General features: G+C 41.1%; 3 protein-coding genes and 1 long non-coding RNA gene across 7 annotated transcripts; 2 read left to right on the forward strand and 2 right to left on the reverse strand.

Annotated features, from left to right (window-relative positions):
- psme1 (proteasome activator subunit 1) lies at positions 1 to 6893 on the forward strand. The gene is made up of 12 exons (XM_032503905.1): positions 1 to 231; positions 358 to 403; positions 701 to 733; positions 830 to 892; positions 1122 to 1223; positions 3267 to 3333; positions 4086 to 4183; positions 4502 to 4570; positions 4677 to 4744; positions 5504 to 5558; positions 5979 to 6065; positions 6659 to 6893. The coding sequence occupies exons 2-12, from the start codon at positions 365 to 367 to the stop codon at positions 6737 to 6739; spliced, it is 762 nt and encodes a 253-aa protein (XP_032359796.1). The 5' UTR covers positions 1 to 231; positions 358 to 364; the 3' UTR covers positions 6740 to 6893.
- fitm1 (fat storage inducing transmembrane protein 1) lies at positions 5941 to 10105 on the reverse strand. The gene is made up of 2 exons (XM_032503898.1): positions 9614 to 10105; positions 5941 to 7756 (listed from the first exon to the last, which is right to left on the reverse strand). The coding sequence occupies exons 1-2, from the start codon at positions 9904 to 9906 to the stop codon at positions 7084 to 7086; spliced, it is 966 nt and encodes a 321-aa protein (XP_032359789.1). The 5' UTR covers positions 9907 to 10105; the 3' UTR covers positions 5941 to 7083.
- On the forward strand, positions 9152 to 25489 carry LOC116672219 (uncharacterized). Its single transcript, XR_004327499.1, has 3 exons — positions 9152 to 9162; positions 16293 to 16295; positions 25393 to 25489. It is a non-coding gene; the product is annotated as an uncharacterized LOC116672219 (long non-coding RNA).
- dcaf11 (ddb1 and cul4 associated factor 11) lies at positions 11597 to 26262 on the reverse strand. 4 transcript variants are annotated; one of them, XM_032503897.1, is made up of 16 exons: positions 24132 to 24363; positions 23539 to 23764; positions 22169 to 22296; positions 19271 to 19389; positions 18896 to 18960; positions 18533 to 18633; positions 17996 to 18142; positions 17234 to 17288; positions 16790 to 16858; positions 16461 to 16518; positions 15689 to 15874; positions 15299 to 15452; positions 14702 to 14854; positions 13494 to 13600; positions 12756 to 12830; positions 11597 to 12661 (listed from the first exon to the last, which is right to left on the reverse strand). In XM_032503897.1, the coding sequence occupies exons 2-16, from the start codon at positions 23748 to 23750 to the stop codon at positions 12647 to 12649; spliced, it is 1644 nt and encodes a 547-aa protein (XP_032359788.1). In that variant the 5' UTR covers positions 23751 to 23764; positions 24132 to 24363; the 3' UTR covers positions 11597 to 12646. The 4 variants fall into 4 exon arrangements, with proteins under 4 accessions (XP_032359788.1, XP_032359786.1, XP_032359785.1 ...); XM_032503895.1 differs by lacking the exon at positions 24132 to 24363 and adding an exon at positions 26239 to 26262 and having other exon boundaries at positions 11597 to 12830; XM_032503894.1 differs by having other exon boundaries at positions 11597 to 12830.
- Between the last annotated feature and the right edge of the window lie 96 nt (positions 26263 to 26358).

A 26358-nucleotide genomic window follows, 5' to 3' on the forward strand; every position in this document is an offset into this window, starting at 1 on the left:
ATTGAAGAAATAGTATGCCATGTCATGCACATGGGGATTTCTGTGAGTAGGTTTGTGCTGCGACGCTATCTAGAACATTTCTCATCAGTTTCTCTTGTTATTGAAAATGAAATTTCAGAAGCCTAAAAACTACAAGTCCCACAATGCAACGGAACCATTCGATCTTGTACTCGGGGAAAGTACGGAACTGTCTAAATGCACTTTCATTTTCGCTTTTTATGCTGACTAACTGTGAGTATTGTTGCGTGTCGTGCACGGGCATTGAATTACACACAGAAAAAGGTTATTATTCGTTACCACAGCTTCGTTGAAGTGTAAACGCTTTTATAAACTTTAGGTAGCTTTCCTAAGTTACAGAGACGACATGGCTTCGCTGGGTATTCATCTCGAGTCGAAGAAACAGGTGAGCACTCATGCTAGCATGATATCAAAAGTGCTAATTTATGTAGCAACACTTTAAACCCACTTTCCCTTCAAACTGTCGGTTGGTGTGTCAGTGACGCTAGCAGGTGAGCAGAAAAGTGTTTTTCCTGATAACATACAGCTGGGTCATATGAGGTGAGCAGGGAATAGCTGCAAAATGGCCTTTTTAAAGCTGTGTGAACAGGACAAGTTTTTTTTTTTTTACCAAATATCCTTCATGTGGCGAAATATAAAGGAAAACGATGCTAACTAAATCATATTAATCTCTGTGTTGCAGGTAGATGACTTCTGCCAAAAACTCACAAAGGAGGTAATTTATCCAAGAAACTAAACTCCCAGCTGTCACATTGCTGTTCCCAGTGGTATAAAAGTCTTACATCATTATTATTTTTGTTTTTAACTACAGGCCGAAGAGCTGGTTTCCAAATATTTCCCCCAGAAGATTGAAGAGCTGCAGATGTTGTTGAAGGTATTATTTCTGTGAGGTCCTGCAGGGTCTTGGGGGGTCTCTTCTACAACAGATTACTGTTAAATGACGTCTTGGTCTTTCTCCTTCACAATAAAACTATTTTATCACTTTTTTTTTTAGGTGAAAATGTGTCAAATCATGGGCAGTTTGAGAATTCATGACATGTAAAAGGGTGTGTTGATATATGAAATGTTGTCAGAAGTAACCGGACATTGATGTTTTCTGTCAGACATCTTTCAGCTGTGAAGACCTGGCATCCCTGAAGGCTCCGCTGGACATCCCAATCCCAGACCCAGTTAAAGAGGAGGCCAAACGCAAGAAGAAGGAGGAGGTAGGCCCAATGCTACGTAGGTTTGAGGCTGTATTGTCTGAAAAATGAATGTATCTCTAGTGAAGGGTCCATGCTGTGTGGGTCCGTCACCCCTAGGGGGTCCTCAGAATTACTGCAGTGGGGCTGCCACATTATTGTTTTTTGTTTAGATTTTTAAAAAAATAATTGAAAATATATCTTAAATTATCCATTGACATTAATACAACATATTAACAAAGAGAAATTGCCCTATTTGTTTAAAAAAAAAAAAAAAAATTAATTTGCATTGCTATGTAAGGTAGCCATTACACCATACACTATGCCTTCCACACGTATGTTCTACATTAGTGCCTGACCGATGTATCGTTGTGCCAATATTATCGGCCGATATTGGGCATGTCCCAATTTATCGGTATTGGCATTTAAAATGGCCAATTGAAAAAAAAAAAAAATATATATATATATATATACACACACACACACATACACACACACACACACATCAGAAGCATTTATTTATGACAAATAAATGATAGTATAGCAAATTTTTCCCACAAGAGGGCATTCTACAACGTCCCTGTTGTTAAAACTCTTATTTTTTTGTTATTGTGTTTTTGTTCAAAGGACTTTAAGTTTTGTATCTTAAGTTTGTATTTTTACACATTTTATTTATCAGAACTTTTATATATTTTGATGTTTCTTTGTTCTGTTAACAAATAAAACAAGTTATCATATTGTTTTAGTGAGAACTCAAATAAATACAAACAACTAATTTTAGGTAAATCTGTTTATGTTTGTGTTACGTTGTTTTGGATTTTGTTATATATATATATATATATATATATATATAACAATTTTTTTTTTTTTTTTTAAATAACCAAATATTCTTATCGGGATCTGCCTAAAAATCCTTTATCGGTCAGGTTCTATTCTAAATCAACTCTTTGAGGTCTAAGGGCATCTTCTTGTTTTCTACATATCTTCTTAGATTTACCTTTTTATTGTATTTGCATATAACCTGATACCCATGTGTTTCATATCTTTTGGTCAAAAATATGATGATTTTCTCCACATCACCCAGCTCTCCATGATTTATAAGTAGTATATCAACATTGATCCATCTATTTTCATCCATCCGGCCAATATCATTGATCCTATGCATGTAGTAGGGGGTCCCTGCTCTCTCTTTTTAGCTAAAGGGTCCTTGGTCTAAAAACATTGAAGACCCCTGTATCAGAGGATTAAGACATGTCTTTGTTTGACTACAGTAATTGTTGCAAGGAGTCATTTTGCCATTACTCAGTCAGGGGTTTATACTTAGCGTACACTGAAGTAACACTGAAGCTGAGTGCTTTGTTACCATGGCAACCAATTGTTGTGCAATTTCCAAACACTGCTTTACAAATTGGCAGTTAGATTAGATAATACTTTATTCATCCCACAGTGGGGAAATTCCCTTTTTACAGCAGCAGCAAGTTCCTACAATAAAAGCAAAAAAAAAAAAAAGTAAATACACAAACAGGCGAAGAACAACAGTTTTTATTTTATTTTGTGGGATCTTTAAAAAAAAAAAATCTAAGTTGATGTGTTTTCATTGTCATTGGCCAGTCCTATTCCAATAATTTTTTTTATTAGACTAGTACTCAAAAGAAGGGATAGAAGTATCTTGCAGGTGCTCAATAGAGCACAAAACTCTTGGCACTAGAGCATAAGACATTTTTACAGATGGCCCTTCTGTTTTAGTGGTTGCTATCATGTTGTAAACATGGATTCAGAGGAGGAAAAAGCTGCCAGTGTCGGTAGTTTAATGGGGGGGGAATGGGTTGAAAGAATATTTACATACAGCAACTCTGGGGTAACAAACCTGAGGCAGTTGGAGTGCTATTATGTGCAGGGAGCAGGGACTGCTGGAACTAGGTTACATTTCTAATACAAAGGAAAACAATCTAACATTTGACATCTTCATTTAGCCAAGGGGGAAAAAAAACATGTGGGAGAGCTGTCCAAGAGATTAATAGGCAGTGGAAACTCTTTGACCTGCTGCCTTCTGTGCTCATATTGCAGAAGGAGGCGAAGGAGGGGAAGGAGGGGAAGAAAGACAAGGACAGCGATAAAGAGGATGAAGATTCAGGTAGAGATGAGTCCCTATTAATCAAGTAATACCCCTGTTTGTTATTTCATTCCTCTTTGATTGAGCATTTCTTTAATGAGGTGAAGGTGGTAGACTAAAGAAAAATGTGAATGGAGGATGGTGTGTAAAAATGTTTCTATGCCAGGACTTTGATTTGCAAAGTTTAATTTCATTGCAAGAGGTCAACTATTATAATAGTGGTACTTAATACATGGAATATTTGAACATTTGAACATTTTGAGTCCAACTTTAAAGAAACACACCGACTTATTGGGACTTTAGCTTATTCACCGTATCCCCCAGAGTTAGACATGTCCATACATACCCTTCTCATGTCTGTGTGTGTCTGAACTCTGTCGGACTCACCCACCGCTATCCTAGCTTACCTGGAACCTGGAGGTAACCGTCTCCACCTAGCCTACTGCTCCCAATAAGTGACATAATAACGCCAACGTGTTTGTATTTACATGTTGTGATTTGTATAGTCACAGATGAATAACAAGGTCACATGAGACTCTGCCATCTTCTAACCGCATACTAACTGGGAACTATATTCTCAGCAAATCAACAAAGCTGAAGTCCCAATAAGTCGGCGTGTTCCTTTAACTAAGTTTACCGATTGATTCACCTGAAATAACTATTAACAGTTAACCAGGTTTCATTGTTCATTCCCGTTCAAAAAGCCCAACTGAACCAGAATGTTCTGATACTGTACTAAGTGAAGCACTGTTTGGGGGTGTTTTGTCCACCAGGGCCTCCTTGTGGTCCCATCTGCAGCAACGAGCGAGTGGAGAGTCTCCTGCAGGAGGTCAAGCCGCAGATCCAGACACTGAAGGAGAAGCTCAACACAGTCAGTCTCTTAATTCAGCTCTTCACTCCATTTTTTACCAAGAAATCAGTCAGTCTAGATGTGGTTACTACCTTTTACGTATCCAGTGCACAACAAATGTAAGGAATACACCTTTGAGTGCTTATGATTAAATGTAACAAAGCTTGCTTTTTAAGTGGAATAGACAGGGTTAGAGCTCACATGCTATGTTTCAACATGAATAGTTATGACAAATGATCTTCCCTCTTTTGAGTGAGTTTTTAAATGGGGCTGTCTCAGAGCTATGTGACATGCTCATATTTCACACTAGATATTAATACATTCAGATTTCCCTGGCAGGTGTCAATGTGGGTGCAACTCCAAATCCCTAGAATTGAAGATGGTAACAACTTTGGAGTGGCTGTCCAGGTTGGTAACCGGCGACGACTTGGTGAACAACAGAATGTGTCTTGAACAGATGTTTGAACACTTGTGTGTGTCCAGTTCGGTTTAATATCTTTGTTTTGTCCAACAGGAGAAAGTGTTTGAGCTGCTGACCAACACACGCACCAAGATCGAAGGGTTCCAAACTCAGATTTCAAAGTAAGAGCCCAAACCGGCAGATTTGTAATATTATCTGAATGATGGTATTTGAACTGAAGATGCAATCGCACTAACACTTGTTCATCTGTGTGGGTGTGAATGCTTAGCTTAGCATTTGAACTAACTTAGCTTAGCATTTGAACTAACTGCCAAATTACTTTTTAGTAGGCTGAATGTAACGTGTTTAAAAGCTTGAAAAGTGTAACATTAGGCCATGTTGGTCTTATTACATGCGCCGGTCGGGTAACATGCAGGATTTATAGTCATGGAGACGCAACATCAAAACTTGAAAAAATGTTTTCTTTGGACCCCCTTCCCCCCCAAGTGCAGGATGAGTCCTCAAACCTTTGAAACCGTTTCACAGGAAGAGAACAGACCGGGATTATAATGTCAAATTACTGCAAATTGAATTATTCTTACAAATATTTCACCAATACCACCTTGGCACCACTTCTTTTTACAAATATTTGAACAATAAATTAATGACCAATTGTCTTAGGGACACGGTTAACACTGGAAAAATGCATTATTCTATTCATGAGGCGTTTAACAGTAGTTAAGCGCTCTTCCATAACTGTCTCTTGTAGCCACAGTAGCTGCTGATCAGCTAAAGTTACACTCTTGCTTTAATTACACTTAGATCACAACTATAACAGATATTTGGACATTAAGTGAAGCACTCAGGGTGAATTTAGGCAATAATATCTCCAGTTTATGACTGTAATAAATGAAGTACCTTCTCTTTCTTCTGTCTGTTAGGTATTACAATGAGAGAGGCGATGCTGTGGCCAAAGCTTCCAAACAAACCCACGTGGTCAGTATCTCATGCTGTGTCTGTTGTCACAGTGGTACACTGTATTACATGTATGTGTGGTTCTCTTTACGAATAGTGACAGAATAAATTAAGATGAAAGAAATGAGTGTTGCTCACCTGGTAGAGTGGACGCCCATTTATAGAGGTTTTTCCTGGACCTAGTGGCCGCGGGTTCGACTCCGACCTGCGGCCATTTTGCTGCATGTAATTCTCCTTCTCTCTCCTAAGCTGTCCTATACAAATAAAGGCCTAAAATGCACCCTCAAAAAAGAATGGTGTGCCACCTACACGCTATATGTTCTATTTGTGTGTAAAATAATGACTTGTTGACAATGTTCTGTGTACTGAGTACACACTGGATGTGCCATGTACTGGATGTTTATTGCATGTGAACTCTCTGCTGTGTGCTTTCTGCCACAGGGAGACTACAGACAGCTGGTTCACGAGCTGGACCAGTATCAGTACTGTGAGCTCCGCCTCGTGGTCCTGGACATCTGCAACACATATGTAAGATACCTACGCCCCGTTGTTCACTGTTAGAACAATCTGAGAATGGATCGAAATCAAATTGTAAAGAAGATGTCAACACACAACTGATAATGCAATTTGACTGGATTATAGTCTGCGCACGTCTTCCAAAGATTGTAAATCACATGCATCCAACTTAATATACCATCCGCCATAACCATGCACTGTACTTTGAATACATCTTACTCACACATATTTAAAATATTCTAGTCGTGTCCCAGCAACAGGGATGATAGCTAAATAGAATCCATTCCTTCCTAATAGGAGGGTAATTTAACTAATTGCTGTGCTTGTGTTAAATTGATTGGCGCTCCATCTCCTATCCATTAATCCCTGTTTGTCTTCTTCTGGCTATTGTCCTCCTGTGTTTAATGTTGTTAATGAACAAGGCGGTACAGGAGATGATGAAAGGAGTTGTTTGACACAATTACGGCTCTGGATTTGGGCGTCTCTCTCTCTTTCTTTTATTACCGCCTCTGTCCTCTCTGTCTCTCACATGCCGTAGATCTTTCTTATATCTTTCTCACACTTCAATTCCACTGATGTCTCTCTCCGTATCTCTCTCCCCGCAGGCTGTGCTGTTTGACATCATTAACAAGAACTATGACAAGATTAAGAAGCCCAGAGGAGACGGCAAGGCTCTCATCTACTGAGACTCCAGCACACTCGCAGGCTTTCTAACAAGATACAACTAGTGTAGTATGACACTCATGTAACAATACACCCGCTTTGACAAAGATGTCTTCTTTTTCTTAATGTGGATTCATTTTGGTTCACATAACAAAATAAAGCAACACGATTCCGATACTTCTGTCTACTCTTCTTTTGTCCAAACGACAATTTAAAATTGTAGTGGTGTTATCCAAGGGTTTTCACAGGTGATATACTCTGTCTAGATTCTCTTCACAACCCTAATGAGAAGCCACTTTCACTTTCCAAAACTTGAGCCTAAGCTTTCAAGATCACTACATCCCCAAAGTCTGCTGAGGGTTTCACACTACTGAGTATGTGTGTCCTTGCCTGTGGTGGTAATAAGTCCCTCTCCCGGCAAACCAGGACAGCCCCAACTCGGTCTGAGTCTGTACCAGCCCTGATAGAGTCCTCTCCATCCCAGGTAGCCCAGAGCTCCTCCTAGATGCTGCGAGGGGAACTTGGGGAAGTGTGCAAGCAAACACAGCAGCAAGAACATCCAAACGCCAAGTAGAACCACACACAGGAGGAAGATGAACCTTAAAGGGGCATCATGGGACCTCTGCAGAGTCTTTGCTTGAGCCAGGTAAAGACCAAAGACAGACATTTCCTCCACAAGCAGCAGGCAACACAAGCAGATGATGAGGACGTCCTGGGATACTTCGTAACCTCTCCACACCATGCCGTCTCTGAGGCAGGAGGCCTTGGTCTGGTCGGCATGCAGGAGCAGCAGGGGCTGTAGCGGGGAGCCGGTGCCTTGGATGTCCTGGTCAGGGATCATAGGTTTGTAACAGTTTCCTGCTGCATCCTCCAGCAGGGTCAGGAGACGCCGACAGCCCCACCACAGCAACCCCACCACCCCTATCCGGGAGAGGTGGCGGAGGAGGAGAGGGGGGGAGTGGCGGGCTGAGAGGGAGAGGAGAAGCATGAAGGAAGCTGTGAAGATGCAGGTCCAACCCCAAGTGGACTTGAGGAACTTCCTGCAAGAGCAGACAGCAGTGTTACATGAAAATAAAATGTCAAAGCATTACAATAATGTAATAAAAAGCACAGCTTTTTGCCTCATCCTAATCAGATCTACTGGAAATTTAACAGGTAGAAAGACTGCACGTAGTTCAACACTACATGGTTATAGTTGATGGTAAATACAAGTGCAGCAAGTATGTTGATCTGTTAAAATCCCCACAAATGCGTTCTCACAGAGGATGAATGATGGCTCCCCTAATGCCTTCACACATGAGTACTAATGAGATCAGAACACACTACATAACTAAAAACTTGTATTAACTTCCTCCTGTACTTTGAAAGATGCAGCTTGATAGGTACCACAAACATACTATTGATAGGTGTAATAGAACCTAAACAGAACAATGGCGGTAAGGATAAAGGTAAATGCTAAGTCATGGTAGCACAAGTAGAGAGGAGTCAGTCAAAGTTAGCTAGCGTTCACTAGCATTAGCTAAGAAGCAGGTCACACCAGACCAAGTCAGACTGCAACAGCAAAAGCCCTGAGTGTGCTGAATGGAGCACGGGTGCAATTTAAATCGTAAATTCAACTTTCCATTTGTAAGACGTAGAACGTGTGTATCTTATTTAGTTAACACATTCTTAGGCCTCTATATAACAGGACAGCTTGGACTTGAAAGGAGAGACAGAGAAGGGAAAAGACACGTGGCAAAGGGTCGCAGGCCGGAACTGAACCCGCGACCACCGCAGCCAGGACCGAGCCCCTACACAGGGGGCTCACGCCCCACCAAGCGCCCATAAACACAGTAACAATGTGTTATAATCTGTGCTGTATTAGTATAGATATAAGCACTCACAAATATTCATAATGCTTTATCACAATAATCATAACACATTGTTAAGCATTTTTATAATGACTTATAAGGTCAAGTATCATAATACTATACTGCATCCATTTATAATGTGTTATGGAGGCCGGCTTCATAGAAAGTGTTACATAATCTCGCTTTATGAATGATAGGCTAAAGGTTGGCAGAGTGTGTAGCCTACATTAAAATGAACATTCACTTACATCCGATCTTAAAATTTGATATGTAAAGCATGCATTCATTAGTTATATTCATTATTTATACTTTATTTATTTTTGTGTGTAACACTCTTCACAAGTAGGCAAAGACTTTTGTGTAGTATGATGTCATATCTGTTCAAGATCATGTTCGTGAGACATATTAATGACTATATGTACTATATATATAGGACTAGGGCTACCTAACTATATATTTGGTGTAAAAGTGCAATTTAAAATTTAAATTTTAAAATCTAACTGTTCTTTTTTCTTCTTCCTGCCTTTATTTAATCAGGGAAGGTTCTCTGAGAGGAAGGCTCTCTTTTGCAGGAACTCCCTGATCCCATTCACACAGTTACACCTAAATGTTTACCTGGAAGCAACCACGGAGCAGCTCCACTAAAGTGGTTGGGGTTAATAAGGGCCTTGCTCAAGGGCACCTCAATGGTGGCTGCTCTTTCACTTTCCCCGCCCGGATGTTCAGGGGCGTAGCACAAAATTCTGGGCCCTGTAGAAAGGCACTGTCTATGGGCCCCTCCTCGTATCCACAGCTATTCATTCTAGCATCTTTTTGGGCCCTGCTCACGTGAGAGCCCTGGGTACTCGGTCCCCCTTCCCAAGCTCGCTGCTCTGACCTTTAGGCTCCTAAACTGTTGTTATACGTGCCAGGTGAGTATTGACGCCAGTTTTAAATTCAACATGCACGTCCAACTGAAAATCATGCAGCCACTTTGTTTCATTTCCAGCAATGGCAACAGGTTCTAAATGTGAGATTTCCATTCAAAAAGCAGAAAGACAACCATACCTGTACAGGTAGTGGTTGCTGTTAGCGAAGATGCTGTACTTCGACACCCAGAAACTCAGCACAGGACCAAACAGAACCAAAGCAGACAGCATCAGGTGGAAATGCCGTCTGACCAGCTGGCTTCCTAAAAACCTGGCCAGTACGTCTGTGACGAACACCAGAGCAGAATTCAGGAGTCGGAGGAGGAATTTCCCCAGCAGGATCACCTCTGCAGCCATCTTGTGTAACTTCTCCAAGTTGATCTCTGGTGTGAAGCCAGTCGAGGACTTTTCAGTCTTGACATCCATGTTCATGTTCTCCGTTCGTCCTCCTGATTATACCTTTGGTAGTTTTGGTTTGAATTCTTCTCTCTTTGTGTCCAACCAGGGCCCCGTGGTAGAGTCTGCCTCACTTTCTTTTGTCTTTAAAAGGCACATCAGTTCTACTCTGGGAGCCTTTCTACTTTATCAGTGTCAGGCGTGCAGGAGAGCACATGGTTTATAAAAATACAACCCCCCTGCCCTCTTAGCCCTCAGAAGCCCTCCCCCTCCACAACACAGACTCAGAGTGTAGACAAGATAATGGATGCTGCTTTTACTGACCCCCTTGTTCTCAAAGTAATGATCCAACGCCTCAAGAATTTAGTCCAGTTGGATGACAAATGATGATACAAAAACATCAACGTAAAAGCCAGTTTTTTCACAATGGCTTAAAACAAAAACTTTACAATCAGACTCACTGGTGTGCTGCAATTTTATTTAGCATCAAAAAAGTATTTCTGTCATTCTGACATTAAAATGGATGGCTTGCCTCCTTCTTTGGTTCTCCTATAGTCTCTCCATTCTTAGCATCAGCTGTTGGAGCCAAAACTAATTGAAGTTATAAACCGTTGCCAGTCTGCATTTGGCGCCATGAACAGCTGCGTGTCTCACAGCACTTTGTCTTCTGTGTTTCCAGGCCCAGTCCTCAGGCCAGAGCCGCTTAAACCTCTCCAACTCCCAGAGCCAAATTGAGTAAATTTAGTCTTTCCGTGGGATTTATGCTCAGTAAAACCTACTAGAACTGTTTTCTCAAGCCAGGACATCCAGTCCCGCTACTTTTATAGACTCCGAATCCATACTGATTGAAGTAATAGGAAGCTGGAGTCCATATGGGAAGCGTTTTTTTTTTTCTTCTTTAAGTGTAAGGATATCCTGCGTGCTAAAACACACAAAATAAGTGTAAGAGGTTATTTAAATGCTGGATTGAGCCAAGTTTTCCTAAATTGGGGCATCCTCTTCCTGATAAATGATTTTAAAATCTTTTCCTTGTAACTGAAACTGTTACTGTAGCCGTACTTGATCAACATAGACCTAAACATAGGAATAGAATTGTAATGCAAAGATATTGTTGGAAGTTATTCTAAGTTAAAGACCTGAAAATATGTATGCTGTATTTGCATATCTATTTACTTTGTAACAATATGATGCTGTGAAATAGAGGCAGGACCAAATAAGCTATCTGCTTCCTCCTGCTCCTTCTCAAACTTAATCCTTTTTTTTGTGTTAGATTCTGATGTTTTTTTTGTTTTTGTCTTGCAAAATTTTGATTGTTTGAGATAAATAAATGAAATGAAATGTATTATTAGCACCGCTGTGTTGTTTGTATTATGTATTCTATTAAGTAGGAACACCAAGTGTAACTGAAACCAGGCATGGCAAAGAATCGGTCTAATTTTAGACCACTTAACTGCATTTCTATCATTACAATGTCCTTCAAGCCACTCTGCTATGGTTCCTGTATGTGCTACAGGAAAATGAAACTTTTCTTGTGATGTCTTTTCAGTGTGACGATGGCTTAGAGAAGTACAAATGCACCCTTATGTCCATTTAGTTCCCTGTTAACAGGATATGGCATTGCTGCATTTTCTCCGTGGCCCACTTCTGCATGTTTGACGCCTGATCTTTCAAAACAGTCCTTTCTTCTCGATACCAGCAGCAAATACTCAGTGAAAAGCTTTAGTTTGTTGCGATACATTGAAAGGTTTAATTGTTACTGTAAAACAACGGTCTGAGAGTGAGCTTTGATATAAACACCTGAAAATTGCATATACAGATCAGTGTGTACGTTTTGATCCACGCACACATCTCCTGTCCCTTCACCAAGTCTTGACTTCATGACATATTATCACACACATTCAAATCTTAGAAACAGATCACAGGTTTATATTGGCCAACACAATTACTCTTGTTTTTTTTTTATCCACTCAGGGCTTGTATGTACAGAGTTGAGTGTTGACCCCGGGTCAATAAGAAGACCTCAGACTACTGCCGTGTCTGAGAACAGGGCCTGTCGGGAGGCCATCTAAAGACGTTTTCACGTAAGATCATTGGGACGTTGACAGTAAAACTAACAGTGTGTTTGTGGGGCGTCCTGGTCATTTTGGTATGCTTTTGGAATTTTTCCCCAACACAGGAAGTTGACCACCATAAAGTTGCCAGCTAACCAAGTCGTGGAGCAATGGTTGCAGGTTTAGGAGTCATGATTTAGGGCAACTGGTAATTAACGTACTGGAATATTATAATAAATTTATTCTTTAAATGTGGACTTTGAATGTGTTGGTCCCCTTAAAATAGGACACAGCTCATGTTATTCCTAACAGCAAGGGCGAAAGTCTAAATCGGCACACTGACAACTCTCTAATTACACTCCCTGAATGCACAAACCATTCAAATACTTTACATTTATACAGAATCAGAATTGTCAGTTTCTCCCTGCAATATCCAATATTGGGTTCTAAATAGCTTAATTACCAATACATTTCAATAGCTCATTAAGTAAGTGCTGTGCTTAGCGAGCTACAGCACATGTTGCGCGAAGTGTTTCAGGCCAAATTCGAAAGCTTTGGCCTGTTGAAAACAAAAGTAGGCCGTCCCACTGCACTTGACAACGTAAGGCTAGAATGCCTTCCAAATGAACACTGCACAACCACGCTATAACTGTAATCATTAATATCCAGCATTGAATTTAAAAGAAAGTCTCTCCCAGTCCTTCTGAGCGTATTGCCTTCCTGTGTTAGGGCCGGCCCTGGCCCCGTCTGGGGCGATGTCACCTCCTTCGACCTTCTTTTCCTTTGTCTCTCTTCTTCTCTCGTTGTCTAAAAGGCCTTTTTCCCGTTGTCGGACTCGCTCTCCCGCTCTCTCTCCTCCTCTAGCGGATGGGTCTGTCTGTGCTCCCACATTCGCACCGCTCCGTCCCACTGTGGAGAAACAAGACATGATGAGGAGACGGATCGGAGACTGGCTTCCCACAGTAGCTCCCATTTAAAGTTTCCAATTTATTCTTGTGACGTTTCTTAACCTTGTTTAAAATAGGTATTTCTTATGCATTTCATTATAGATGAAATCCGTGACCTATTTGTTATTAATTTAAAACATGTTCACACTAAAACTTAAACTTCCTTTCTTTGGAGTACTTTTCAGTCACTTACTAGGCTAAAAACGCTTTCTCATATTTGTTGCTAGTTTTAGTCTTTGTTCCCGTTTTGACAACTTATTTCTCAGCCCTGTAGACTGCGATAATATTGGGATACTTAGGACATTCAGATTTCATGTTTTTCCAGCTATGAATAGTCTGGTTCTCTCTTCACCTTAGCAAAAACCTGCTAAAAAGTACAATTTAATGCAATATACATTGGAAACAAGACACAAAAATACGCTCCTATATTTCTGTAAACGATCCATTTGATTCTCAGTTATTACCAGAAGTCTCTGACTTCTCTTAATTCCATGGTACTCCATGACTGGAGGAAACACTTGTTGTCTGGTTTTACATTTTTCTGTAACATTTTGATCGTATTATTTCTGATCACAAACTTGTCCACATGGACTCCAGCTGAACAGTTTGCATTAACAGCACTCACGGAGCTGCTGACGATGTTGTCCTCGTACGGGTGCCAGCTGACGTCCCTCACACACGCGTCATGGCCCGACAGTCTGGAGACCACGGTGCCCGTCAGGACATCATAAACTGGACAGACGTACCAAGAATTCAACATATTCAGCAACTTGTAGGCATGTACTGTATATCATTACATTATATTACATCACATTACAAATCATTTAGCTGACACTTTTATCTAATTAAGTGCTTTCAACCTTGAAAGTCCAAACTCCGGACAACAGGAAGTAAGTGCAATTACATTATCATACGTACATATCATACTGTATATCCTTTAATCACTGTCAAACAGAACTGCATTGATTCTCCAATGTAATGGGAGAGCTAGGGGCATTACTATGATGATCACACTTTTTGAATAACAAGATGGCGGCTAGCGTAAACACCAACAGCTACAGCGAGTTGTTCGAAACTTTTTGTTGTAATAAACTCGGGGTACACAAACAAACATGTTCTCAATGCTGGAGTTCACGTGCAGAGCTCCTGGTGATACTTGGAGCAAAGTTTCATGTTGTGTCGAGCATTCTTAGTGCGAAAGGTCTTAGTGAAAACAGAGATTTTAATGCTATCATAGTAGTGCCCCTAGTTCTCTCTCCATTCAAACGGCCATTTGCTCAAAAAACGATAATACGGTAAATCTTAAAAGTGGCATTTCCATCCTAATTATGAGTTTAAACAAAAAATGTACTTGGGTACATTGCCAAAAAGACCCTAGGTTGCATTTTGGAGACAGTTACGCTTTAATTGGTGCAGACACATTGCAAATAGAGCTAGGCAATATATCGATATTATATCATGAAAAGAGACCAGATCTCGTATAGATTTTGGATATCATAATATCGTAATATGACATAAGTGTTGTCTTTTCCTGGTTTTAAAGGCTGCATTACAGTAAAGTGATGTCATTTTCTGATCTTACCAGACTGTAACTGTTTTATTATATACCTTTACCCACTTAGTCACTATATACACCTTACTGATGATTATTTATCAAAAATCTCATTGTGTAAATATTTTGTGAAAGCACCAATAGTCAACACTACAATATCGTTATTTGATTTTTTTCTCCATATTGCCCAGCCCTAATTGCAAGGCAGTTACACAATACACATTCTGGGTGAAAGACACAAAACAACACAAGCACGCACGCACGCACGCACGCAAACTCACTGATGATTTTGCCGGTGGAGCAGCCGGAGTAGATGAACCTCTGCCCAGTGCTGAACTCTGGAGAGAAACGGCAGCGGACGAGGGTGTGCAGAACGCCGTGGCCGCGGTATGTCATCACCGAGGTGTCGCCTGTCAGCTTGTGTCTCTTCAGTGCTAAAAGGGACACACAATTTCTTAATTTACCTCACATTAGATTGCTACAATTTACCAGGGGATACAGAGTTCATTTAGATCCTACACTATAATCAGGTGACAAAAGTGGATAAACTAGAAAAAGCTAGAAAGAGTTTATTATTCCCTTCCTGTTCTCCATATCTCATTACCCAAGTTCCCACACTTCACCCCACCTCTATGCCTTCCCCCCTCTTTGACTTGTCATGGTAATCGCTCATTTCTTAACGCGTGGTTTTAATAGTCACATCCTCTTACTCACGTTTCACCCAACTGTCATTGGCCCTCGCTCCCTTTCTTTAGAACGTCATTTCATCTTCATTTCCTCCTCTTTTCTTCCTACATGAGACCCCCTCCTCTATCTTCCCCTCTCCTCTCCTTCCTCCTGACTTATTCATCTCCCGGTGTCGGCCCTTACTCCCTCACCTCTCTGGGGAACCTGCTGCCAGCGGTAGTCCCAGTTCTGTTGGGTGACAGCGAGGCGGGAAGCTGCCAAACCCTCTTTGGGCGAGAACTTCCGGACGTCCCAGAGCTTGATGGACTGGTCCTTGGAGTTGCTGATCAGATAGCGTGCGTCACCCTGGCACAGTCACCACGCAGGGGAGGAGGACCAAATTTTAAAAAAGTAAAGAAAAAGAACATCAGGCTTTGACTGTACTATACTGGAATAAAGGCAAATTACAATTAGCTAATGTTAGCATTTAATTAATCAACTTCCAACCAGTCAGCAGTCAACCCATGAGCTTTTGAGGAACTTGTCTTTGACAGATTGATGAAATACAAGCAGTACTCCTCTCTTCGCCTCCCCCCCCCCACCTTGCTGTGGATGAAGGTGATGCCGTCTCGGTGGCCGGCCAGCTGTCCGACAGGCTGCGGTCTGTCCTCCCGCAGCGTCCGTCTGTCCCACACCTTGCACAGTGCGTCGTCGCTGCCGGAGAAGAGCAGCTGGGACGAGCTGTCGGCGAACGCCACCGCGTTCACATCATCCTCGTGGGCATCAATCTGACGAGGGGAGACGCAGGAGAAAGAGAGTCTGTGTTTTTGTGAGAAGTGTGTGCAAGCCAGTGATTGTGAGGGGTACGATTGGGTGATTTCTTCTCTTCTTTTTGCATGCTTGTGAAAGTGCCATTGTCTGTGTGCTTTGCTTGCTGTGTGTACAACAAAGTCATGATGTTGGTTTTGGTCTATAATATCATAGACCATAAAGGAACAAGTTGGGAGATTAGGCACAGGCACACTGATGCAGAGGTAATAAGAGGGACAGAATGAGAAAAAGCATGAGAGAGTGGTGAAGCAGATGGTAGAGGCCAGCTACTGACTTCTACGCAGAGGGGGGTTGTGGGAGAAGGAGAAGAAAGGGGAGGGTTTAACCCCTCTGTCCCATTGATGAACTCTCTGCTGCTACATTACAGACAGCAAGGCGGTGTGAAACTTTATGTGTGCTGGCACACTTTCAGCTCGGCTAATGTCTGGCTCACCTTGATCGCAGGATGAGGCACAGACAGACCGAGGTGGATGTGACACGGAAGCAGCTACAAGCCGGCCCGCAAGCAAAACACAAACAGCAAACACACTCAGACACACTAACCTTCAGCGTTCGTTTATTCTGCTCGAGATCAAAAACATAAAGGCAGCCATCATTTGCTCTGAAAGCAGAGAGGAGAGAGACATTTCTAATTAAATGGTTAAAATGTGACTTATATTGCTGGTCTGAGTGTGCTCTTATAGTAAATAAAGGTGTTTAATCATTGTAATTTAAGTATTCACAAAACCAGCTATAAGAACAACACGTGTATTTCCAATTCCACCCTAGGGAAAAAGAAGAGGTAACTGAAGTAACGTTTTCTCAAAGAGATGTCAGTTCTATTTCCACTCTGTCAGTCACTGCCTTGAAACATAAAAGCAAACTGTACTCACCCTCCCAGGATCTCGTTGCCATCTGTGGACGCAGCCAGTGAGAACACACAGAACCTCCTCTCATCGGGACTACAAAGCACAACAGCACACACACAAACAGGGTGACAATGCAGCAGTTGCACCATTATTGGATCACAACAACACTGCCAACTGTATGTCATCTCACACCAAAAGGTTTGATTAAACAATGCCATTGTTAGGAGTGCTGTGAGTTTAATGATGGTGCATTATTGAAATAATGATCTCTCCAGTTCTCTCTCTCTCTCACACACACAAGCACACACACACGCACACAGAGAGAGAGGATGGATGTTGACGTGACAAATTCTGACAGCATCATTCATCCAGGTGGTAATGAAGGGATAGGATAGGAGGGCTGGCTGGTAGGGAATGATAGATGACCTGCTCCGTAATGTGCTAAGTTACTATGAGGGAAACACTAACTTGAGGTCCAGCGCGGTGTGGTTTTCACTGTCTCCATCTATACTGCACATATGAACTGTGGGGAAGACGCACAGAGACAGAGAACATATGAATAAAACACACAGCATATGGAAGATATTTGTTTTTTAGTATTTAGGACAATTAATTATCCAATTTGCAGACTGAAATAAAAAATAAAAAAATGTGCATTAAATTAAATTCTTGCAAATTATTTGGTTCAGTTGCACCAACTGCATGATCATATATATTTTATTACTTTTGTTTATTTCTTTATTTTTCATTTCATTTTACAATTGAAGTTTAAGAAAATCCTTTAAAAAGTTAGATGCTAGATGTTTCCAAAGTCAATGAGTAATAATGTTGAATTATGGTGATATTATGGTATTATATTGTTATAATATTGACCAAAAAAAAACATGATTATGATTTTTTCCATAATCAAGCGTCAGCCCTACGATAGGAAACAAAGCCATAACACAATCATTTATGGGTAGAAGGCAATAAAGCATGTTTTGTGAATTGGTTTAAAAAAAACAAAAACATTACGACATCTAGATTAAATACCTGCAACATGCTATGGTAAAGTTACAGGGACTCGAGTCAGATTTCTTTTGATGCCACAGCAGCATCAGTAAAACTGGAATCTGGATAACATGGATGGTTCCTGGGGGATGACTGGCCTCTTGTAAACAAAAAGCCTATGCTAATTAGCATCACTGACTGATATCGTGATATTGCATTTTACAGGTCCATTAGCCTTACTGTAGTCAGACCAGCTGGAGTAGAGTACATGTTGTGCGTCAGGGGTGAAGCAGACATCCAGAACACTCCAGCCCACATCCCGAGCCTTCACTGTTCGCCGTAGGTGAAAGCGCCCCCTGGTGGTGTCGTACAAGCGGACGTTCTGGTCTGCAGCGCGCAACAGGGAAAAAAACATTGTTATCAAATAATGAGTGGCTGTTATCACGTGACGTGTCTGGGTAAGACCTGTTCTCCCTCGCCTGTATGAAACATAAATCAGTAAAAAAGAATGAATATGACACAGTGCTACTAGAATTCATATTTCTAACAATTTCAGAAAACAGATGTGATGTTTGATAGTTGTCGTTTTCATCAATAGATGTTAAAAGGAATTCAAGACAACAATAATACATACATTCTGTGTATGACATGACACAACACAACCCGAACGGCCCTGGAAATTTGATGGTCTACACAGTTTTTAAGCAAACACTAGGGATCATTATCTGATCTGATTCAGTTTCTCTGGGTTCTCATGTTGGATCTCGGGTTATTTACCTTGGCACGCAGAGAGGAACATGTTGCCATCCTCGCTGTACACTCCACAGAAGGCTTTCTGTTGGTACGTATCCTTGTGGGATACATAGTTTGGCAGAAAACTGCAGAAGATCAGGGGTCAGAATCATTCATCAGACAACAGCACCAGGACTCACGTCTAGTGTATTGTAGGTTTTCATAACAAATCAGCAATACAGCAATCAGTAACATGGAATGCAACAAGAGTCTATGCTTTATCAAGTTTCTTTTTTTATGTGCCACTTTTATGATTCTGATGAAAAACATTTTTTATTATTTCTCTTACACACCTTCTCGTAATTTTTTGAAAATTTTTAGAAATGTGTAAAATAGAATAGAACTTACTGTGTGCGGATACGGCTGCACTCTCCATGTGAAAAACTAGAGCCTCTACATCTGCCTTGTTCCCTCTGAAAAAGCAAAGAGTTTGTCAGAAAAGAAAACATCAAACTGGTCAACATTATTTGTGAATTAAAGAAAGAAAGTGACAAATAAAAAAAATTAGTAATGGTTGAAGTAGAAATCTTAATTTTTCACAAATGTGTGGCTGAAACTGGAACATTGCTTGAGGTCTGGACCTCTAACTTGCACAGGTGTTTGGTCCCTTGTCTTGTTTCTGTCTCTGCGTGTGTTGTTTTTTCTTTACATTCTTATTGCTAGAAATGTGCAGAAAGCATTTTAGTCTAGTGCTGCTTTGAGTTTGCATGCGTGCAGTCTGACCTCTGTTAGCATGTGGGTGAAACTGTGTCGGCCTTTCAGGGTAGAGGAGCCGGTGGCCAACATGATCTGGGTTCGGATCTCACTTTGGTCCACTTCATGTGTGTCTGGTTGAGCGTCCACTAGGAAAATCACACAAAATAACAAGTTTTTATATTAATTACTATCGGACAACAAACTTTCAGAATTTGTTACATACAGCCATTCTGATTTAATAGTAGGGCTGCATGATATGAGGAACATATGCGATTAGATTGGATAATACTTTATTCATCCCACAATTGGGAAATTAGCTTGTAACAGCGGCAGTTTTCAACAGTAAAAATCAAACCAAAACATAAGCAAACAAACAAAAAACAGGCAAACAACAGATAATGTTCAAAAGGTACTGAATAAATGTAAAGTAGCATTTTATAAAAGGTATTGTAAAATAAGGTTGCCATAGTACGAATAATATTGCAATGTAAGTAAGTAACATGAAATTAAATTGAATAATATAGCGAAAGTAATGACCATAGCAACCAATATAAATGATATTGAAGTGTAACCATTATAAATAACATTGAAAAAGTAAGTACTCGTAATGGAGAAATATAAATACAGATAGTAAAAATACACATAGAGCCACGGTGCGTGGTGGGTAATTGAAAACAGGAAAAGAAACTACAACATTATCGGGTGGTGCAGGTGTTGTAGAGTCTGACAGTGGCCGGGATGAACGACCTGTGGTACCTCTCCTTCTTACACCGGGGGGGTTTCAGTCCGCTGCTGAAGGAGCTGTTCAGGGACCCCACAGTGTCATGTAGGGGGGGAGAGGTGTTGTCCATGATGGATGTCAGCTTAGCTAACATCCTTCTCTCCCCTACTTTCTCTACGGGGTCCAAAGGAAAGAGCTCGCTCTCCTGATCAGTCTATTGAGTCTGCTCCTGTCCGAGCTGCCCCCCCCCCAGCAGACCACAGCATAAAGGATGGCAAAGGCCACCACAGAGTCATAAAAAGTCCTGAGGAGAGTCTTGCCCACTCCAAAGGACCCACGTCTCCTCAGCAGATGGAGGAGACTCTGGTCCTTGTAAAGTGTATGGGTGTTATCAGTCCAGTTCAGTTTATTGTTTAGGTGAACACCCAGGAATTTGTAGCTCTCCACTACCTGAATGTCCAAGCTGTGTTAAACTGAAGCTGGATGAGCTCACACCAGCTGACAAAGTCCCTGATAACTGTCTTGTGTTCCAGATCGTTATCAGGGACTTTGTCAGCTGGTTTGAGCTCAACCAGTGAGCATCCAGGGATCGGACATTCAGGTAGTTGTTGAATATCGCGATAACGTTGTTGAATATTGCAATAATGATATTAAATGCCATACATAAACAGATATTTAAGTGTACTTAGTTCAGCATTTCTGTCGATTGCATGTTGAATTTAAAAGAAATTAAAACTTTTTTTTATTGAACACATTGAATTGAATATAAAAGGCACCACTAAAAAATGAATAATAGTTACATTTTAAAGTGCAGTTTTGCAATATGTCACAGTCTTCTGCGTTATGTTTATTCCGCCAGTTAATATTGCGATGACCTTGACTGGATGCCTGCCGAACTTAGACCCACCCACAACATTTGAGGTCGGGAAGCTCGGTCTGGACTTGATCTGTTGTGGAGCAACTATGCTCGATCAAGAGTTGTTCAGACCAATCAAATTGTCAGGGCGGACTTTATACGATGATGGACAGGTGATCAACAGTAACTGAATCAACCACGTCACCAAAGAGCAATTGGGTTGAATTTGTTTGCAACAAAGATGGCTGCTGCTGGAGAATTGAGATGTGTAGATTTCGCAATTGCGTCTGTTAAAGAAGATATTGACAGCACATTCATTTTAAAATCCTCAACCGGCCTGTCTCAGCTCGACTCAAACCAGCTGATGGTGTCGCTGCGACTCAGCTGTTCAAGTCGCAGAGGCTGGTTATAGAAGAGACTTTACCTGTTTCAATGGCCAACAGAGAAGTCAGCTGGTAAAGTCCGCTATGTACTATATAAATAAAATGATCAATAGTCCATTTTATTTCTACGTTAGAAACAGCTGTACAAAATGGCAAAGTTTTAGACGGAGCCTTAACAACTGCCCAAAAGCACGGTAACGTTATATGATGGCGAGAGATGGAGCGTGACTGAAGAGAGGGAGCGTCCACCGGCGTTAGAACAAAGCCATGATTCAGAGAAATAAAACGGGTTTTTGCCGATTCATCTCCAGAAATGCAACTGTAGCACGCATCTCACTATCACCAACGTTATCCACATTCATATTTACACAAAACAATTTATATATCCAGCTTCAAAAAAGTCTAAAAGTCGGACGTCAGGACAGAGGTGCATTGTGCAAAGAGTGGTTGCTATGTCTAAGTCTCGTCTCGTTGGTGTTGAGTTCTGTTGACAGTTGAGTTCCGTTGCTCTGACTGGTTGTAGGTCTATCCAATTGAGAGCAGAGGCATTTTCGGTTGAAACATGCCCCATAATCTAAGCCCAATGGCGCGGTATTAGACTCATATTTTTACTAGAATCTGAGTATGACGACTTCAGGCTTGCAATGACAATTGCAAAAAACGATATATTGTGCAGCCCTTTTAAACGCCCAGCACATTTATGAGGAAAAACAGCTTTGCTTTTATACAACTCTCAGATTGTAATATTTAAATGACCATTTTACCATATTATACACAAACAAATGCTGCTGAGTAGGATTGGCATGGCAGCAGCTACTTTTCACGTGGTTTCTTGTTCTCATTATTCATTATAATAATAATAGACAAAAGCTCAATCAAGTGCTGAATGCTCACATCGTTATCCTATAGTTATTGTTCTTGGTGTGGGCGGCCCTGGACAGTGAACGGGGACAGTAGGAGGTTACCTGGTGGATTGTAGCGGTTCCCCAGCCGACCCTCCCAGGCGCCGTCGCTGTCCTCATCAGAGTCAGAGTAGGACTGGACCAGCTGCAGCCCTGTGGCTCCACTGCCATGGACCAGTCGGACCTGGCCCCTGCACGCACAAACACCACATTAGTTCAACAATCAATCAATCCATATGTTGATAAATGATTGACAGTGATTGACAGATTCTACAGTGAAGAAAAGAGATGAGATCGTCATCTTACTTTACGGACACTTGACATATTAATGCAGTAAACAAAGTAGTCCAGCTGCAGCCCAATGGTGAGACACCCGCCTACACCAGTTCTGTGCTATGGGTAAAGCTTTAGTCTTGTAATGTTATTCCACTGAGCCGCTCCACTGTACCAGATGGGGGATCAGATTGCTACTTTGTCATTCCAACTTTTCCGGATCCCTGTACTTTCTAGTTCTAACTAAGTCTTCCTCTGAGTTATTACTATAGGACCTGCCGCTGTCATAGATCAGTTACAAGTGCTGACATTTTTTTTATTTTAATATTATTATTATTAGACGTGGTTTTTAACATGATGAATATGCAAATATTTCCCAGATGATGGGAAACTGCCAACCACCGCTTAGCTGTCAGGCACCACTGGAATGTAATGACATGCATGCTCTCTTGAAAGAAGGTCTTCCACTTTGTACTATTTGAAGAACCAATGTCTATTAAACTCACCAGATTTGAGTGATTACCTACTTTTCCCAAAACGACTTGTTAGTAACTAAGCTATTCCCACAAGGACTGGTATTGACACAAAAAAATAATCATAATGTTTGATGTAGAAATGTTCCGATACCAGTGTTGCCTCCGATACTGCCTAAAATGCTGGTTTCAGTATTGGGAAGTACCGGAGTTTATACATCGATCCGATATCACGTAATAAAGCACTAAATAAAATCTACGTTAAAGTAGTTTATTTATGTTGTTTGTCCGTTAAAACTGCCTGTCAAACTGAAAAATAAAATAAAGTTCTATGACATTCATTGTTTGTGTTTGTTCATGTTTCACAAAAACTTTAACCTGAGCCAGACCGTACAGCAAAGATAGAAATCATATCACATCCATACAGGGATAGTAGTATAGAGTTGTTAAAACATTATAAAATATGTGACACACTGGTATCGGATCAGTACTTGGTATCAGAATTGGTATCAAGAAGCAAAAAATGGTAGTGGACCACCTCTAGTTTGATGTTGGAAACATTGTTCTCATGGGTAAAAACAATACACCGCAAAGCAACTAACTGGGCCCAGAAGTGCAAAGTCCACAAGGAAGTTGTTGTTTTAATATCAGTGCCGGTATTTAAACTACAAAATCCACCAAATGTACCTCCTTAGTAGGTAAGCCAGCACTTCAGCTAAGTCAACGTCCTCCTCTGATGCTGTCTGTCTGTCTCCCTGCTGCCTGTCAGCCGTCCTGCGGCCTCGGCTGCTGCTGCTGCTGCTGCTCTGGTTTGATTCTGCTCCTTCAGGCTGATCAGCTGGGTTGCCACTGGAAGAGCCCCTTCCACCAGACATCCCAGAACTGGACTGAGAGCCCATAGACTGAAGAGGGCCTGGCACGGAAAATCATTTGGAAATTCAATAACATTTTTAAGTTTACCTGGGGGAAGCCGGGTAAACACCAATGCAGTTGTGTGTGTGTGTGTGTGTGTGTGTGTTGACAGATAAAGAGAAGGCGAATGGTAAAACCGAAGTTAGATGGCTGTATTAGCTAAACTGGCATCAATTCAAGTCATTAGCTCAAGTCATTATACTTCCACTTCTTCAAATCAACAAACTAGCTACATGTTCTGCAAAGAAATCGACCAGCATATTTGTTCCGTACGTTAGCACATCATGATTAAATGCAGAGGTTGATTTGGTTGAGCTAGCTAAGAATGCTAACGACTTAACGTTAACGTTAACAGTAACATTAGCTACCGTTGGACTGTCAAACGCTCTTCTTGACAGCTCGTCGGTGCAGCTCTTTGTCGTTTCGGTGCCAACTTAACTATGTGCCCGACGCGTAACTTCCGCAAGGTCTAACGTTTACATTTATAACGCCAAACAGCTGTAGTTTGACAGCACAGTGTGTTTTAATCAGCGGCTAGCGGGGCTAGACCCTGAATCGCCATGTTGTTTACAAAAGTGTGAAAAAACCCTGCGCGTGCCCCTGCCCTTTCGCCGTCACGTGATCAGCCGCGCCATCGCTCCTGCCAGCTCTGTTGACTGAACATTACCCAGTTCAAAACAGTAGGCTATTATTTAACATTTACCTATTGCTTTTATTAACTATATACATATATGTATAAAAAACTAAAACCAATGTTAAATAGTCTTTACACAAAACAATAACAACAAATACACACTCTTACCATCCACAGTTGTGTGTAAATATTTGGATTATTTTTCTCCAAAATTTGGAATATACTCCACTGTAGCCTACAACAACTGGAATATTCCAGTATAAAGACATCCCACATTTAGCTTCATAAGCATCATGCTTAGATGGTTAAAACGTCTTATTTTTGTCACATGACCATAACAGCTGTGTATTTTTGGGTCAGGTATTGAATCGATGAGTGAAAACATCATACTCTTTAAAGATTATACTTGCTACTTGCTTTAGGGAACGCTCTCTAAAAGATAATGTGTTTGCTGGGATGTGCCTCATGACACATCCTGCATTAATAGGCTACCTCACCCTGGCTCTGACTTGAAAAGGCGTCCTGAGTCAAAATCTAGTTTTAAGCTATTTATTTTTGTTGTGACAGTGTCTGTACATGGTGTGTAAACCTGTAAATAATTACATTTATTACCATTCCAGTCATTAAGTAATGCTGATGGACAATGGCTCACCACATCAAAGGCCCGGAACACCCTTAATCTGGTGTATAACCTGGTTCCCAGGACTGTGTGGGTGTGTGTGATTGGCATCTCTCTGAGTCTCCTGTTAGCTTTGATGCACATGTTAGGGAAGGTCAAATGACAGCCTCATTCTTATTGGTAGAAAAGATTTTTGACCTAATAAATTCTCATCCAACCTCCAGTCCGCCTTCAACCTGAGCAGAATAACTGAAACTGTGTCGGTGTTCAAAAATGTTTTATTAACCCCTGTTTTACTCAAATCATGTCATATCCCGACGTCCTCTTCGATGTTTGACTGTAAGTGCAGACGACTTATAGTGATAAGCCTACACAGGTGTAGTCTATGTGAGACACAGGTACCCACTAAGAAAGCGCCTGGATTTCCATATACCCACTTAAAAATGCCCAATAACATGCAACAACATATTTCCATTATAGTTTGGATATATTTTGATATCATATTTTGTCATCTGTTTTACTTTCTTCACATAGGCTAAATAAAGATATTTCTACCATAAATTGGTGCATAAAAAGTGTATCCGAATACAGGAAAGGAAGTCGTTGATGCTCAAAACTTCCCTGGGGGAGAACACCAAGACCCCCCATTATGATATCCCCCCCCCAAAAAAGGGCAGATTCTGGCCAATGCCCCTACAGTACAGTATAGTCTACCCACTACACCCCTGAGCCTACACTATTGCTAATGTTGATGTTTCACTGCTTTAGAGAATATAGGTTAATAGGTTAGGACGTTGGCATGCAGATATGTCTGACATCACAAAACGTGAAGCCAAACACTGTATGCATATCACACAAATGCTGCCCACAAGTGTTCCGCACAGAGTAAAGGTATTTTGGATGAAAGCAGTTGAAGCTGTGGTGGGGTGGTCACTTTGGAAATTGTTTTAAACATGTCCGACTGTGCCGTTTTAGGGTGCAAACCAGAACCAGGAGCATCCATTCAGTATTTGCCAAGGGATCCTTATAGACAACGCTTCGGACCTTCAGTGCGAATCCGTATAGGCTATGCGGTGCACATTTTAGTAACGACTGTTTCGTTACTCTCTTTCAAAGGTCCATGGGTTTTGCCATAAAGTTGGTTCTGAGGGCTGACGCAGTGCCCTCCATTTATCCTGGGAGCCCAACAGGCTTTAAGCATGTGAGTATTCATTTTACTGACCGAAGTTTCCAAAGATCTCTCCGTGCAGTTAACCATTTGAAGTGGATGGGTTTATGTGTTAGCCTATGGTGCTAGCTAACGCCAATTAGCTCCCTAATTAAGTGAACTAAGTTAGGCTAC

Source organism: Etheostoma spectabile, chromosome 22 (genome assembly GCF_008692095.1).
Source record: "Etheostoma spectabile isolate EspeVRDwgs_2016 chromosome 22, UIUC_Espe_1.0, whole genome shotgun sequence".
Classification (NCBI taxonomy): Eukaryota; Metazoa; Chordata; class Actinopteri; order Perciformes; family Percidae; genus Etheostoma; species Etheostoma spectabile.

Bases quoted from the DNA above. Each gene is read 5' to 3' on its own strand.
- psme1 (XM_032503905.1), top strand. From the start codon at position 365: ATGGCTTCGCTGGGTATTCATCTCGAGTCGAAGAAACAG. The intron at 4,184-4,501 runs GTCAGTCTCTTA...TTTCCCTGGCAG, and splicing joins TGAAGGAGAAGCTCAACACA to GTGTCAATGTGGGTGCAACT. The intron at 6,066-6,658 runs GTAAGATACCTA...CTCTCCCCGCAG, and splicing joins TGGACATCTGCAACACATAT to GCTGTGCTGTTTGACATCAT.
- fitm1 (XM_032503898.1), bottom strand. From the start codon at position 9,906: ATGAACATGGATGTCAAGACTGAAAAGTCCTCGACTGGCTTCACACCA. The intron at 7,757-9,613 runs GTATGGTTGTCT...CTGCTCTTGCAG, and splicing joins AGCAACCACTACCTGTACAG to GAAGTTCCTCAAGTCCACTT.
- dcaf11 (XM_032503895.1), bottom strand. From the start codon at position 23,750: ATGGGCTCTCAGTCCAGTTCTGGGATGTCTGGTGGAAGGGGCTCTTCC. The intron at 18,634-18,895 runs GTAAGTTCTATT...GATCTTCTGCAG, and splicing joins TGCAGCCGTATCCGCACACA to TTTTCTGCCAAACTATGTAT. The intron at 15,875-16,460 runs GTTAGTGTGTCT...TCCCCTCGTCAG, and splicing joins AGAATAAACGAACGCTGAAG to ATTGATGCCCACGAGGATGA.